Source organism: Mustela nivalis (genome assembly GCF_964662115.1).
Source record: "Mustela nivalis genome assembly, chromosome: 8".
Classification (NCBI taxonomy): domain Eukaryota; kingdom Metazoa; phylum Chordata; class Mammalia; order Carnivora; family Mustelidae; genus Mustela; species Mustela nivalis.
Genome location: NC_139027.1, coordinates 74,918,541 through 74,935,000, shown reverse-complemented (window position 1 = coordinate 74,935,000; position 16,460 = coordinate 74,918,541). Strand labels below are relative to the sequence as shown.

The 16,460-nt window shown below is 45.7% G+C and overlaps 1 protein-coding gene across 2 annotated transcripts in view; it reads left to right on the top strand.

Annotated features, from left to right (window-relative positions):
• The first annotated feature begins 4,151 nt into the window (after positions 1-4,151).
• FER1L5 (fer-1 like family member 5) overlaps positions 4,152-16,460 on the top strand; it is a 55,406-nt gene continuing 43,097 nt past the window's right edge. Inside the window, exons 1-9 of one of the 2 annotated variants that reach the window (XM_082746742.1) lie at positions 4,152-4,320; positions 6,221-6,273; positions 6,684-6,775; positions 7,515-7,623; positions 9,613-9,667; positions 10,104-10,213; positions 11,452-11,580; positions 12,626-12,688; positions 13,427-13,477. In XM_082746742.1, the coding sequence (XP_082602868.1) occupies positions 4,236-4,320; positions 6,221-6,273; positions 6,684-6,775; positions 7,515-7,623; positions 9,613-9,667; positions 10,104-10,213; positions 11,452-11,580; positions 12,626-12,688; positions 13,427-13,477 (747 nt within the window). In that variant the 5' untranslated portion in view covers positions 4,152-4,235. Of the gene's footprint in view, positions 4,321-6,220; positions 6,274-6,683; positions 6,776-7,514; positions 7,624-9,612; positions 9,668-10,103; positions 10,214-11,451; positions 11,581-12,625; positions 12,706-13,426; positions 13,478-16,460 lie in introns of those variants that run through there. The other variant, XM_082746741.1, reaches the window with a different exon arrangement.

Below are 16,460 nucleotides of genomic sequence, written 5' to 3'. Positions count from 1 at the left end.
GATCTCTGTCAAATAAACAAATAAAATCTTAAAAAAAAAAAAATGGCAGCCCGGAGCACAGCAAAAAGTTGAAGTGTTTTAATTCCATTCCCAACTCTGGTTGTGTCTTGTTTCTTTAAATTGATCACTGTTACCACAAAGTTTGAAAGCTTCTTATAATGAGAATAGCAAAATTCTGGTATACTGTAGCTTAAGAGTACCTATCTCAGTGTGCGTGGGTGGCTCAGTTCTTGATTTCAGCTCAGGTCCTGATTCAGGGCTATGAGATCAAGCCCTACAACAGGCTCCATAGTATGGAGCCTGTTTATGATTCTCTCTCTCTCTCTACCTCCACTCTCTCTCTCTCTCTTGAAATATAAAGGAAAAAAAATACCTGTCTCTCAGAGGAAAGTGTTATAATGTTAAAGAAAAGGGCCAAATACACTGCGTGTACCTACAGTTTAATCTCTGAATGTATGTTGTTTGATCAGCTCCCTTCTGTGTGATAGTACCATGCAGAGAGTCAAATCCTTGTGATGTTTTGTGTGGCTACAGACTTTGACAACATGTAAAAAAATGTGTAAAGCAAGTTTGTATGATTGAGGAATCATATTTATTGAATTTTATTATTGAAAGTTGAAATTTGGGGCGCCTGGGTGGCTCAGTGGGTTAAAGCCTCTGCCTTCCACTCAGGTCATGATCCCAGGGTCCTGGGATTGAGCCCCACATCGGGCTTTCTGCTCAGCGGGGAGCATGCTTCCTCCTCTCTCTGCCTGCCTCTCTGCCTACTTGTGATCTCTGTCAAATAAATAAATAAAATCTTAAAAAAAAAAAAAAGAAAAGAAAGTTGAAATTTGACATGTATGAACAAGAACAATACTTTTTCATGGAGGGGAAAAGAAACCCCTGTTGTTCAGAGGTCAACTGTATATTCCTTGATCTGCAGTGAAACAGTATACATCATCATCATAATGAAAAGACTGAGTGTAATTTTAGTCCCCAGATGAAGGGTAATTGTATTGGGAGAAGAGGATGCGGCAAAGGCAGAGTATGAGAAAGCTAAACTCCCCACGTGCATAATAAACAGCAGTAGCAATGTCTGAAAGTGATGAATTGGGAATTTGGAGAGAGAGAAGCTGGGGGGCAGGAAGGAGGGAGGGACGGGGTAAGAGCTGACTTAAGAGCCAGTGTCTGAAGTTGCAAAATTCAAGGGATGCTGTTTAGAAACACAGAGATTAATACCAGAAGAAATGACCCAGAATGAGGAGTGCCTGCCACATGTATCCCAATGTCTATTCTCTCTCTCTGGCACATATCCCAGGCCAAGCTTCTGTTCTTTTTCTATTTATTCTCCCATCAGTGCTTTGTAAGAATTCATAATTTCCCTCTGCCCCTGTTCCTTCCTTAGCACATCACTCTTACCATTTTTCATTCTTCTCTATTTGGGAGGGGATAAATGATATCTTCTTGCATTTCTTTGATTATGTTTTTTAAGATTTTATTTATTTATTTGACAGAGAGAGACAGCCAAAGAGGGAACACAAGGAGGGGGAGTGGGAGAGCGAGAAGCAGGCTCTTCGCTGAGCAGAGAGCCCCAATGTGGAGCTCAATCCAGGACCCTGGAACTATGAACTGAGCCAAAGGCAGATGCTTAACAACTGAGCCACCCAGGCGCCCCCATTTCTTTATTAATGGACTTGAACTTTTTATTTAATCTCTCTCTCTCTCTTTTAAAAGATTTTATTTATTTGACAGACAGAGATCACAAGTAGGCAGAGAGGCAGGCAGAGAGTGGGGAGGGGGGGAAGCAGGTTCCCCGCTGAGCAGAGAGCCCAGGACCCTGAGATCATGACCCAAGCCAAAGGCAGAGGCTTAACCCACTGAGCCACCCAGGCGCCCCTCTCTTAACTTTTTTTTTTCTTTTTTTGGCAAAGTGATCAATTGTATCTTGCTGAATTTCTTTGATTATTAAAGAAACTGATTTTTTTTTTTCATTTTGTTTGTCCATTTGAGCATTCACCTGTTATAAACTTTCCCTCATCTTTCTTGAGAGTATTAATCTTTTCCTTTCTAAATTATAAAAGCTCGTGGTTGGGGCACCTTGCTGGCTCAGTCGGCAGAACATGCAACTCTTGATCTCGGGGTTGTAAATTCAAGCCCTGTGTTAGATAGAGATTACTTTAAAAAAATAAAATCTTAGGGGAACCTGTGTGGCACAGTTGGTTGAGTGTCCAACTTTTGGTTTCAGTTCAGGTCATGATCTCAGGGCCATGGGACTGAGACTGGTGTCAGGCTCTGTGCTAAGCTTACAGATAGCTTGAGACTCTCTCTCCCTCTCCCTCTGCCCCTCCTTCCCAAAAAAGATAGATAGATAGATAAAAGCTTTTAAAATTTCTTTTTAAAAAATTCTCACTTTAAAAATGCTAATATTCTGGACATTAGGTATGTGGTATATGTTCCCTACTTTGGTATTATCTTTAAAGGTATATTTTTCTGCACAGAAATTTTAAATATTCTGCAGTCAAATCTATCAGCAGTTCCCTTTCCAGAGTTTGCCTTTTATGTCATAATGCTTAGTTTGGAAAATCATGAACAAAAGCAAAAACTTTGTATTGTGTTTAGATTTTGAGAAAAACTGTCAGAAAGAGCATTTTCTTGTTATATCTGCCGCACCAGAAAGCAACTGTACCACCAAGATCCCGAGATGGCTTTTTGCTCTTTAAAGACCATGTTTCTTTTAGAAGGCATAAAAAGTGGAGCACCTAGGTGGCTCAGTCAGTTAAGCGTCTACCTTCAGCTAAGGTCATAATCCTGGGATCCTGGGTTCGGGCCCTGCATCAGACATTGGATTGGGCTCCCTGCTCAGTGGGGAGTCTGCTTCTCTCCCTGCCCCTCACTCTGCTTGTGCTTTCACTCTGTCTCTCTCCCTCTCAAATAAATAAAATCTTTAAAAAAAAAAAAAAAAAAGAAGGCATAATAAGCTTACTGTTCTGTTGTTTCATCAACTAATATACATTTTTAAAACATCCACTAGGGATGCCTGGGTGGCTCAGTTGGTTAAGCAGCTGCCTTCGGCTCAGGTCATGATCCCAGCGTCCTGGGATCGAGTCCCGCATCGGGCTCCTTGCTTGGCAGGGAGCCTGCTTCTCCCTCTGCCTCTGTCTGCCTGTGCTCGCTCTCTCTCTCTCTGATGAATAAATAAAATCTTTTAAAAAAATAAAAAATAAAACATCCGCTAATCTTCCTGCTATTGGAGAAGATGTAATTTATACAATATTAAAAACTGAAGCAAAACAAAACAAAACAAAACAAAAACAAAAAAACCCTTAGTGTAGATGAGACAAAAACAAGTGACCCAGCTCCATCCCCATGATGAGGGGTCTTGAGAGCTATCAAGATACCACAGCAAAATTGTATTGACCTTGAGATTTTTTTAAAACCTTAAAATTAGTTGGCATAAAAGCTCATCAATTAAAAATTCATTTCCCTTTGTTAAAGACAGACTCCTATTTGGACCTAGGCTTCCTTTAGGAAAAAGGAGGCCTGGGGGGCCTGGGGAGCTCAGTGGTATTAGTGTCCAACTCTGGGTTTTAGCTCAGGCCATGATCTCAGGGTCATGAGATCGAGTCCTCTGTCAGGCTCCATGCTCAGCATGAAGTCTGCTTAAGACTCTCTCTCTCTCCCCCTCTGCCCCAAACCCCTGCTCTCTCTCTCTCTCTCTCTCTCACATAAGTAAATCTTCAAAAAAAAAAAAAAAAGAGGCCTACATGTTTGCTTATGCATTAGCTTTTCCTGAATTGTCCTTGAAATGGTCTTTGATTTCCTTATTCCTTTCCTCACATCACCTCACCTCTCTTATTTTTTTTTTAATCTAAATTGTGGGACTTTGGCAATGATTCATTCCAGATAACTTGCTTATTTATATAAAGAGGAAAGACTACCCTTATACCTGATCATGAGATCAGAGGGACAGTGAGAATAAGAAAGAGAAAAAAAGAGGAAACGCAAAGCAGCCAAATTATTTTGTTTGTACAGGCCTGGTCACCTCAAGCCACTTGCTTCCTACTCCTGACTTTCTCCTGTCATTCCCCTCCTTTCCTTTCCAGAACCAAGAACCAGCCACCTTTGTGACATCACTTCTACCGCTAAGCAACAGGTCTAGGGTTCTCCTCACCCTGTGAGCCCTAGGAGAAAGTCAACCCAAGGTGCTCCAAGAAGGAGGCTCTGCTGCAGAGGGAAAGAGGGGGAGGACAGGCATGCTGCGGCTGGTCGTGGATTCAGCTACGATTAACCCACCCCTCAGCCCCCCACCCAGACCCTGTGTGACTGCCTACTTCCGAGGTGAGAGCCAGACACTGGGATGGGAGAGACCAGCCCCAAGAAGCAACATGTATTCGGTGAAAAAATAGACTTCCTGGGGCCTAAAAGATGCCCTGTATGACAGAAAGGCAGAGTAGATATCATCCAGTTCTTTTGAAACTTAACTTTATTGCCATTATTTCTCCTGTGAGGACATCTCTGCTTCTCATTTTTTCCAGGGGAATGGCTACAGGAAAAAGAGAAGATAAATACTTTCCGAGATGCTTCTGTGAACTAGGGCTGTGCCACACATTGAGGTTTAAAAAAAAAAGAAAGAAAAAGTACCTGCTTCACAGGCTTGATGTGAGGATTTTTAAAAAGATAATGTATGTACAGCTCTTATATAACCTCCTATAGTAACTGTTGGTTCCTGTAAGTGACCTTTACAGCCATCAAAGTCTTTTCATGAACATAGCGATTTTTGCTCCTCACAACAATCCCATGAGGCAAATGAGGCAAGATTTATTGTCTCCATTTTTTATAGGTAAGGGAAAAAATGTCCAAGAAGGTTGGCAGGGGTGGGGGATGGTGAAAGGATTTGGGAGACAACATGAAAAGAAATCAAGGGTGTCTCCAGAACACAGAGCTGGGAGTGGGAATGGAGGAAGGGCAAGAAAATTGACAGTCTGCTGGTGGCAAGCAGAGGGAGGTGGATAATGGCGAATGAGGTTTCCCAGCATGTGTGGGGACTGAGAAAATTGGGGCTGAGAGAAAGAAGGCACAGTTGTTTCTGTAACAGATATGGAGTAAAGAATGAAGTTCCTTAATTTTTTTCTGTGCTCACTGGGCGTGACAATACCCCTTGGAGAATGGACATTTGGGATTCTAGGCTCACAGGGCAATCCATATGTGTTTATGTCCCCAGATTTAGAGAGGCATAGTGGACATTCCATGTGTCTGCCGTGAGCCAGGGAACAGGCTGAGTCTGAGCCGCCTTTCCTACCATCCCATGGATGTGATCTTTCTCCTCCTAGAAATACCTCTTATAAAGATGCCTAAGTCCCGGACTCTTGGGTTTGCCCAGAGATTTACCTATAAATCCTTATTACTGAATGATATTTTTTATTCCCTTTTTACCTTTCTGAACCCCTTTTCCCTCATATAGCATCCACTACCCTGCACCCCTCCTGACTTCCTCACAGGTGCATGCTTGCACACACTTTGTCTCTCCCTCTTCTGCATTCTTTCCTTGGGAAGAATCTCTAAGTAGTTGAGCAATTTAGAGGTTCTTTGCAGGGCTATGGGCTGTTCTTTGCCAAAGATATTTATGGATGAGGAACTTTTAACCCATTAGAGATGTTTTGGCATGTCTTAGGGTCCACTAGGCTTTGTACTCTGGTAACAAATAAACCTTGAGATCTCAATGCCTTAACACAGTGAAAGCTTACCTCCTATACCAAATCCTGCATCAAGGGGGCAGTCATCTCAGTGGCTCCCCCAAGCAGTGGTTTAGGGACCAACTCACTGCTCGTGGCTGCAGTCATCCTGGCACCACCCTGCCCACAGATGGTGAGGATGGTTGTGTGGAGCAGGGAGAGGAAAAGCATCATGGGAGATTTTTAGGAGCTAGTCGTGGCAGTGGTGAAAATCACTCCCACATTGCATTGGCCACAGTGAGTCTCCAGATACCACCTGGCTGCAAGATGGCTAGGAACTACATTCCAGGGAAGAAAATGAAGTGAACGCATTATCTGTCATGTCAGATGATGTTACCCTTACAAAAAGTTAAAATTCTGAAATCCCCAGAGTAAGAATCCATGTCATACCACATCTGCTAACATGGACTCAAAGTGTTCCTGGAGTCCTCCCTCTCTTTACCACACTTAAACCTAGACTTTGAATTATTTCCTACCACCAGTGACACCCCTTGGTCTCTTTGCAGATATCAAGAGGAGAACTCATGAAGCGGAAGGGAATAACCCCATATGGAATGAGGTAAACCATCAGGACAAACGCAAAAGAAGCAATGACTACCCCAAGAGTGAGGTTGGGTCCTAGCCATGCTCAGAATTCTAGGGAGAGGCCAGGGAGGAGCATTAGCTTTCCCCAAGGGCATCTGGGCCTGAGAGTAGCCCCCGAGCTGATATGGCTGTGCAGGCCTGAGGGCCCATAGCTGTTCTTGGCCCTTCTCCACTCTGGGGATGGACCATATTAGGGCCCATCTTGTCCAACCTGGTGGTCCCGATGTTCCCAGAAACCTGAAGCAGGGATAGACAGGTCTCCCTTGAGGGAGGTTCTCCAGTTCAAGAGAAACACAGCCTGTTCCCTGCATCTTTCCTTATTTTCTGGAAGGTTGGGAAGGAGAAGGTGGAGGAAGGATGCTGACCTCTCTGTGCCTCCCACAGACCCTGATCTGGTACCTCTGGGACTGCCCCCTACAAAATGACTCTTTTCTGCAAATCATCCTTCGGGACGTGGGCGCAGCAAAGAAAGACAGGTGAGGCAGAGAAAGGCAGGAGGTTGTCTCTCTGACCAAAGCTACAGCACTTGCTGCAATTCCTGGCTCGAATCCATAACTCACTCAGGTGGCATAGACAAGAATCCACTCCAGCCAACTAATGGGACCAAAAAAAAAAAAAAAAAAAAAAGTGGAGGTGGGGTGTATGGGAGGGTGTTGGGGCTGGGAGGGCAGAGCAATCAGAATCAGGAACCTAGGAAGCCAGGGGCAGTTCTGCCTCTTTTGAAGCCACAGGCTCTTAAATCTCTGCATCTCTCTGTCCAATCCTGGCTTCCTATCATGGCCCCACTCTAGTGCCCAGCAGAGACCAACACCCAACTGAGACTGAATCTATAGCATCCCAAGTCAAAATTCCCAAGACAGAGAACCTGATTGGGCCAGCTTCTATCAGATGTCCCATCCCTTGTCCAATTGGTGGTTACTTGGGACTGTTGCCATTCAAGAGTAGTGTGGGAGAAGAACTCCTGGGAAGGGGCTGAGCAGGGCAGAGCCAGTAACTGGGTCACATACTTCTCAGAGCCCCAAAGTCATTCTCAGAGACGTGAGAGCCCTAAATCTTCTGCTGGGTTCTCTACATCATTGTGTCCTTCCTGCAGCCTCTCTCCGTGGGCAGCACAGCCCGTAGCAGAGAGAACCCTCTCTAGATAAAGTCATGCCTGGGACAGAAGACACCCTGTCCCCTGACTTTGGATCTCATACATGTTCTTCTTCTCCCCAGATTCATTGGGCTGGCCACAATACTGCTCCAGCCCGTGGTGAAAAAACCGAGTGAGGTCCTTTCTTTGAAGGACTTGAACCTGCTTAACCATCTCATGCAATCCACAGATGTGAGTTGGACCCCAGGAACAGTGGCTGGCAGAGCAGGGGCAGCCAGTGAAGCTAGGTGACTCCACGTTAGCAGAGGCCCAGTGACCCCACCAGAGAGCACTTCCTTTCCTAGGAGGCCTCATCACACTGCCAGCATCTCCCTGACCCCCCCATCCCACCATCCATCCACCCACCCACCCTCCTACCCCATATCCATCCTTTTATTTTTTTATTTTTTTTTAATTTTATTTATTTATTTGACAGAGAGAGATCACAAGTAGGCAGAGAGGCAGGCAGAGAGAGGAAGGGAAGCAGGCCCCTGCTGAGCAGAGAGCCCGATGTGGGACTCGATCCCAGGACCCTGAGATCATGACCTGAGCCGAAGGCAGTGGCTTAACCCACTGAGCCACCCAGGCACCCCATATCCATCCTTTTAGATTGATTAGTCGATTGTCCATTGGATGACAGCACCTGTGTTAGGCCTGGGATACAAAACTGAATGAAGACCATGGTCCATTAGAGTAAGCACACTCACAGTGACAGTGCTCCAGCACAAGGGTCAGGAAGGCTAGGTCACTGGGGACAGGAGGAAGTGAATGATTCCATGTGGGAGGTCAAAGAAGGCTTCACAGAGGGCATGATTAAGGTAAATGGAAACAAGCAAAGACCAACCAGAGGAGGAGAAGCAAAAGCTATTTATGCAGAACTGGCTAGAGCAGCAGTATCAGCCACCATCATTTGCATTTTGGCAGAGACTCAAAGGCAGACAGAGGAGGGGAGAAGCTGTACAGTGGAAGCAGGGAAGGCTCCCAGTGTGCCCTGATAGGAAGCCATTGGTCAGGGGAAGCTGTAAGTGGACCAACTAGAAGCCAGGCATCCCATGTGATTGCTTAGGGGTGTGTATTTGGCTTTCTCTGGTTGGTCCTGAGTGGGAAGAAGGGACAAAAATTAGGGAAGCTGTCAGTTGTGAATCAAGTTCTCTATCAGTCGAGGCCACACAATTGGGGCCAATTGTGACAGAGGCTATTGTTTGAGGCATACTCTGACTTCTACAGGCTGACTTAGAGAGAACAGGCTTGCGTCCTGGATGGGTTATTGCAGATTTGTTGGGCTGATTTCCTGAATTGCTGGTTGCAGACTGTGTGTCAGAGTTCCATTTTTATATAAGGTCTGGTCATTGTCCATTTGTTTATTCAGTTTCTCAAGGGGCATAAGTTTGCAACACAGACGGGAAAGGAAGAGAATCCTAGACAAGGGTGTGAGGTACATGGGTGAAGGCTGGAGAGACAGAAAGGCAGGCTGTTGGTTCGGGAAGGGTAGGTTGTTGCACTGCTGGGACACAGGGGTTGGGAGGATGTGAAGGTGGTGGTGGGAGAGCTGAGTCTAGCTGGGACCAGGGGCCAGAGGTGAAGGGCTTTATGGTCTATGCTGGTGAGTTGTGATTTTACTCTGATCGGTTAGGACACTTTTTAGGGGGCAATTCTGGCAATGGTCTAGAGGTAGGATGAGTGTAGTCAGAGCACTTGGAGGCAGGAGGTCAATTAAGAGGTATTTGCAAGAGGGGCACCTGGGTGGCTCAGAGGGTTAAAAACCTCTACCTTCGGCTTAGGTCATGATCCCAGGATCCTGGGATCAAGCCCCACATCAGGCTCTCTGCTTCACGGGGAGCCTGCTTCCTCCTCTCTCTCTGTCTACTTCTCTGCCTACTACTTGTGATCTCTGTCTGTCAAATAAATAAATAAAATCTTTAAAAAAAAAAAAAAAGAGGTATTTGCAGGAGTCCTCTCCCGAGATCAGGAGATATTGAGCTAGCAGAAGAGCTGTTGGCATCAGTGGTTCTGGGCTGGCCCCAAGGCACCTCTCCCTCTCTTCCCCACTCTGCTGTACCTCCTTGTCACCACCACTGCTTCATGTCTCCAAACTTAGCCAGGCTGGGCAAGTTTCCAGTGTTAGGACTTGACCAAGGATTGCAAGATCTGGCTTACAGCCCCCCTGCCTTTGCCTTGCAGTGCACTGTCACCCTACATGTGACCCTTGCGAGAAAACAGTATGCATCGAAATTAGGTATGTCCTTGGGACTTACCCCTGTTCGTCACCAAACATAGCTGGATAGGCTCTTTGGGACCTTTGGGACCTATGCCTTGAGGCCTACAAAAGGACTGTGACCAGGTTAAGGTCTAGAGGCCAATCTCCAGATACCTGGCTGAGTTTTCCACTTGTCATCTCTAGACATAAGGCCAAGCCTCCAGTGGGCTGCAGAGGGAAGCAAAGATGGCCATTTCCAAAAACCCTCATGTGTAGAGTGTGGGGCCCAGGGTTACTGAGGGTAAGAAGGGGCCCATGGGAATGTTCTGGGGAGGATATGTGCCCCTTTCAGGACTTCTAGGCCATGGTTTTAGTCAGAAGCTAGTCAATGGGGATAGAACAATGAAATGGGCATAATGCCTCAAAGCGTCCCTAACGTAGCCTCTGAGGGCCCACCCAGATTGTGTTTCCCCAGGTGATGACGACCTCCTGGGCCCAAGTGCCCAAGAGGTGGCCAGGCGGAAACTGATGGTCCCTGGTTCCGGCATGCCCATGGCTCTGTCCTCGAAGCCTCAGCACTTTCAGGTGAGGATTCGGGGCTGATTTACCTGACACTCTCATTGTGATCCCAAGCTGTCCCCATCTCTCTGCAAAGTCGTGGCAGAGGACCAGAGCTACAGGTCCTCAGAGCCTCACTGCTTCCCCTGCTCCTCCTGGGCATTTCTGAGCCACTTCTGCAGGAAAGGGAAGCTAGAGACAGCTTCGGGGCGGCCACAGGAGGCACTGTTGGCTGTATGTATACCAATAGGCCCTGGCAAATGCTGGGGAGGCAGAATGAAAGACCTGGAAGAGTCCTCAGGATTGTTGGCAACACAAGGCTAGCCATGTGCCGGGCAAAATGAGCTGTATGGGAAGGGCTGAGGAGAGTTCCCGCTATGACTTCTGGAACCCTCATCCCATGGCTCAGCAACTTCCCTCTGATCTGTAACTTGTAACCCAATATTTCTGCTACACCTTCACCTGCTCTCCAGCCTGCCACCTGCCAAGGAGACTGGGTGTCATTCTTGACTGCATTCTTCCTCACCCTATCCCCTGCATCCAGTCAATGGCCAAGTCCTAACTCTTAATATCACCCAACTGTCCCCACCTCTCCATCACCACTTCACTTCCTTGACCTGAGCCACCACCATCACGTCCCTGGACCACTCATAAGTTCTTCCTAAATTCCCAGCCTCCAGCTCTCTCCTGTCCATCCTTCAGCCAATGGGGTCTTTCAAATATGTCATTCTTATCATGCCATGCACCTGCTTAAAAATGAGGATACCCGGGGCACCTGGGTGGCTCAGTGGGTTAAAGCCTCTGCCTTCGGCTCAGGTCATGATCCCAGGGTCATGGGGCTCTCTGCTCAGCAGGGAGCCTGCTTCCCCCTCCCTCTCTGCCTGCCTCTCTGCCTACTTGTGATCTCTCTCTCTGTCAAATAAATAAATAAAATCTTAAAAACAAACAAACAAACAAACAAAACTGGGAAAGATTAGACTTCATTTCTGTATTCTGTAACAAGCCCATTGCAATTGAAAACCACTAAGTAACACAAGATGAAAAGAACAAAGCAGTGGAGGGGACAGTTCCCAGAAGAGGAAAAGAGAAGGAGCCATGGTCTTCCTAGAACTTACCTTCAGTTAGGAGGAGTCCAGTTCGCTGTGGGTCTCCTTCCACCCCAGTAGATGCCTCTTATCAGAACACTTTGCTCTTTTAGAGATGAGCCCCTGTTGAAGAAGGGGGCCCAGACCCCTACCTCAGGTGCCCCCATATTCCCCCCATAGGTCCGAGTGAAGGTATTTGAAGCCCGACAGCTCATGGGCAACAACATCAAGCCGATGGTGAATGTGGTCATTGGAGGCTACCAGTACAACACGCGGATCAAGATGGGAAACAACCCTTTCTTCAACGAGGTGGGCTGCACGTGCCCTTCAGAACTGAATGGGGCATTTGGGCCAAGGGGGGCAGCCAGGGGCTAGCTGGGGGCTGGGCATTTCCTGCAGGCATCAGGCAAGCTTGCTTCTGCCACAAACATTGGCTGAACATTTACAGAGGGCCAAGAACTGCTTGGCACTGAGAATACAGACAAAATCATTTGAAACCTCCCATTGGAGGAGCCAGTAGTCTTTGGGGTGGTGGGGTGATTGGCCTGTGAACACATAGACTATGATAATGGTGCAAAACTGGGGTTAACAGATCTGGGGGCACTGTTAATGCAGGCCCAGACCATTACATCTTGCCACTGCTGAAGCCCTAAGCTATAGCATTGGGCTGATCATAGTTGGAAGTCCATAAATACTCACTGAATTAATTGGTAAATAGGCCAATAGATAATAGCATGGTGAGAGTAGGGAGGAATGGGGAGACTCAGGAAGAGCTTCCAAAACCTTGAAGGAAGAGTCTAGCAGGGAAAGAGGGACATCATGGAGAAAGAAAATTCAGGAAAAAGCAATAGTGTCTTCAGAAGCCTAGAAACAAGAAGTAGCAGAACTTAGCAGAACAGTAGATATGGCGCGGTCAGAGGGAAGGCTGCAGAATGCACTAGGACCCTGTCACAGATGGCACTTGGGAACCATGGAGGGAGTTTAGGAGGAGAGTGATGGGGCTAGGTTTACATTTAGAAAAGATGGTTCTGGCTCAGCAGAGGCTGGAGGTGCAGTGGACTGATAGGGCAATCTAGAAGGAGACAGAGGCTCGGGTCTATATCCCAGGCAGCTAGCTGGACCTTGAGCTGCTCTTGACAGATGCTCCTGGAATCCCCTGCCCCTGCGCTTTACCCTAGCAGAACCCCCTCCAGGAGCCTGGCAGGCCCCTGCTTCTGGAGGAGGAGCATGAGCATGAAATGGGCAAGAGCTGGAGAAGAAGCATTCTAGTCTGAGCCTTCAGGCTAACCGAGTCCTTGGGTGAAGTGGTGGAAGGAATATCACCCAACCCCTACCTCCTTTCCCTCTGCTTCAGATCTTCTTCCAGAATTTTTATGAGGTACCTGCTAAGTTATTTGATGAGACCATCTTGATCCAGGTGAGGAGCCAAACAAGGTAGGCCCACCTTCTTATCCCATCTCAATTCTGGAAAGGACTTCATCGTCCCCACCCCACTGTTAGAGCCAGTCACTTCAGATTATCCTTCTGACCACACACAGCCTCTACCTCCTTTGTCACTCCCCAGCAGCCCAGACTCCCCATTCATCCATTTAACAAATCTTATGGAATCCCAACTATTAGACCCTAAGATGGGCCTCGAAGGGAAGAAAATAGCCCTTCCCATGTGCCGGGATTCCCATGCCACCAAAGGATCCTCAAATTTCCCCTCAACATGGGACATTCCATTCCCCAACCAGTGGGACCTCGGTAGCTATGACGAACGTGTTTATCAGGTGCCTTCTATGTGTCCAGCACAGGGCTAAGGAGCACAAGAGGGCTTCCCCCTTGAAGAGTATGCATGGTCTTGGGAACACAGGGACATGGTAAACGATCAGGACAGCAGGTAGTGGAGAAAGTTGAGTGCAACACTTTGCTTTGGGCTGATCTTCTGGTTCATCAAATGAATTGGACCCTCTGATCAATCTCCTCATCAGTAGAAGGGAACTAAAATTCTGAATCTCACAGGGTATTAAGAAATCAATAAGAATTAGAAGGGAAAACCTTTGTGGAAGCATGAGTCACTAGGAAGTATTGAGCAAATCCTAGAGAATCCCTGTAAGTCCTCCCACAGAGGTGGGAGAAATGGGGGAGGTGAGTAACTGAGATCTTTCTGCAGGTGATGAATTCCACACTGATGAGATTCAACTCAGAGATCGGGAGATTCCAAGTGAGCCCTGGATGAAGGAGGAGGTTTGGTGAAACAGTTATAGAGACCCACCATGGGCTCTATGCCCAATTTTAGGGGCAAAAACTTAAATTTTCAGGCAGAAATATCCAGATTTGGATCCACCTATGAAATGGGTTGATTTAAACAAGTTGTTCAGAACATCTACTTCCTCATCTGTACAATGGAATTGATGCTATTCTCAAAGTACAGAGTCCTTGTAAGGATGAAAGTGTGTACCATTTATGAAAGAGCTGGGTGCCATGTTGAATTCCCCACACTTAAATACTGTCGGCACACTTCAAATCTCTGCCTCCAGGAAATGGAAGCAGAAAATCCAAAAAGGCAGAGAAACACAGAGAAAATTGCCGCCTATGAGAATAGAATAAAAATGTTTGCTTTGGGGGTGCCTGGGTGACTCAGTGGGTTAAAACCTCTGCCTTTGGCTCAGGTCATGATCCCAGGGTCCTGGGATCAAGTCCGGCATCGGGCTCTCTGCTCAGCAGGGAGCCTGCTTCCTCCTCTCTCTGCCTACCTCTCTGCCTACTTGTGATCTCTGTCTGTCAAATAAATAAATAAAATTTTTAAAAAAATGTTTGCTTTGGAAAGACACAGGCTGAGAGAGGAGGAAAGTTGACACAGTCATGAAGGACTAATAAAGATTCTCCAGATTCAGGAAGATTGGGAAAAGGTAGGGTCAGATTAAACACAGGACGCTCTAATAGATACTTTTTAAATATAAGGATGCCCCAAATATTGCATGGATTCTCACAAAATATCGCAGGGAACCTACATATACTAAAAATTAAGTCGTCATTTATCTGTGGTTCTTACTTAAGTGGGCATCTATATTTTTATTTGCCAAATCTGGCAACCCCTGGAAAAAACTTCCACCTTGGGAAAGGCACATTTAGGACAAATCAAAGTAAGGTTTCTTTCTCACAACTTGTAATAAGCACGTGAAGAGTCATGACCTGTCCCTTAAAGAAGCAGCATAAGCAGGGCACTTTGGTGGTTCAGTGGGTTAAGCATCTAGCTTCAGCTCAGGTCAGGATCTCAGAGTCTTGGGATTGAGCCCCACATGGGGCTCTCTGCTCAGTGGGGAGCCTGCTTCTACCTCTCCCTCTCCCTCTGTACTCTCTGTCTCTCTCTCTCGATTAAATAAATAAAATCTTTTTTAAAAAGGGGGGCGGTGCTTAGAGATTGTGAGATTCCAGAGAGGTTAGGAAGCAGGAGGTTAAAATTGTTCTGCTCTCAGAGACCACTGCACAATTTCCAGAAGTGACCAGTGGTATGAACTGTTAAATAAGTTACAGACATGAGGGGCACCTGGGTGGCTCAGTCTATTAAGCATCAGACTCTTGATCTCAGCTCAGATTGTGATCTCAGTGTTGTGAGATCGAGGCCCACATTGGGCTCTGTGCTCAGCGGGGAGATTCTTGCTTGAGATTCTCTCTTTCCCTCTCCCTCTGCCCCTCTCTGGCCCCCACCTCTGTCTCTCAAATAAATAAATTAATTAAATATTTTAAAAAATAAGTCAAAGACATGAGAGAAAGTGAACCTTTTTAAACAACCACTTCTTTGGAAAATTTCAAAAATACACAAAAGCAGAGATAATAGTATCCTGAGTTCCCACATCCCAGTCACTCAACTTCACTAATTCATTGTCAGTGTTGTTTTGTCTACACCACCCGCTGGGTTACTTTGAATCCCATCTCAGATATCATATCATTTTATTTTTAAATACTTCAGTATATATTTCTAGAATGTAAAGATTTTTATTAAGCATAATCAGATGTAATTATCACATTTCAAAACCTTTCCAATTCCTGGATAACATTAAATACTAGCCAATGTTCAAATTCCCCTAATTATCTTATGAATTCCCTTCACGGTTTGTTCAAGTTAAGATGCAGACTAGGCACATACATTGCAGCTGGTTAAAATGTATTTTTAGGTCTCTCTGATTCTGTGGGTCCTGCCCATTTTTTCTCCCTCATAATTTGCTAAAGAAACTGGATAGTTTGTCCTGTAGAGTTTTCCTCCAGTCTGGATTTTGTGGACTGCATCTCCAAAGGATCATTTCACACGTCACTTTGCCCAGCTGTGTGCTGTCTAGAGGCTTGCCAGATTTGGGTCCATTATTTGGCAAAATGACTTCAGTGGGAGGCACAGAACGACTGTTGGTCTCTCTTTTTATGTTGTTAACAGCCACTGACGATCACTGACGATCATTGCTTCATTAGGGGTGCCTGGGTTTGGTTGGGTTTGGTTTGGTACAATTGACATAGAATTAATTACACATGATTTAAGATGCATAATTTGATACATTTTAAAATGTGTTTTCCTGGAAACCATCATCACAAGCAAGATAACAAATGTATCTGCCACATCTATCATCCCCAAAAGTTTCCTGGTGTCCCTTTGTTATTCTCACCCTCATCTCTCATCCCTATCCTACTCCCTCCCACCCCCAGGCAGCCACTGCTCTGCTTTCTACAACTATAGCTTCATTTGCCTTTTCCAGAATTTTATATAAATGTGGCAATAGAGCACGTACCCTTTTTTGTTTGGCTTCTGCATAATTATTCTGAGATTCATCCATGTTCATTGCACCTGTCAATAATTCATTCCTTCTCATCGCTGAGGAGTCCATTTACAGATTTATCCCAGTTTGTTTAACCACTTGTCTGTTGATGAGCATTAGCTCATTTTCAGTTTTTGACTGTTACAGTAAAACTGCTATAACAGGGATGTTCGAATCTTAATTTAATTTCTCTTGGATAAATATGTAGAAATGGATTGAGTAGCTCATACATTAGGTGTGTGTTTAACTTTTAGAGAAACTTCCTAACCATTTTTATCCCAACAATTCCAGCCTTTATCATTTTATATTCCCACCACCAGTGTGTGCTAGAGTTCCCATTGCCCCCCATTCTCATCAACACTTCATGTAGTCCATCTTTTTTACTTTAGCCATTCCAAT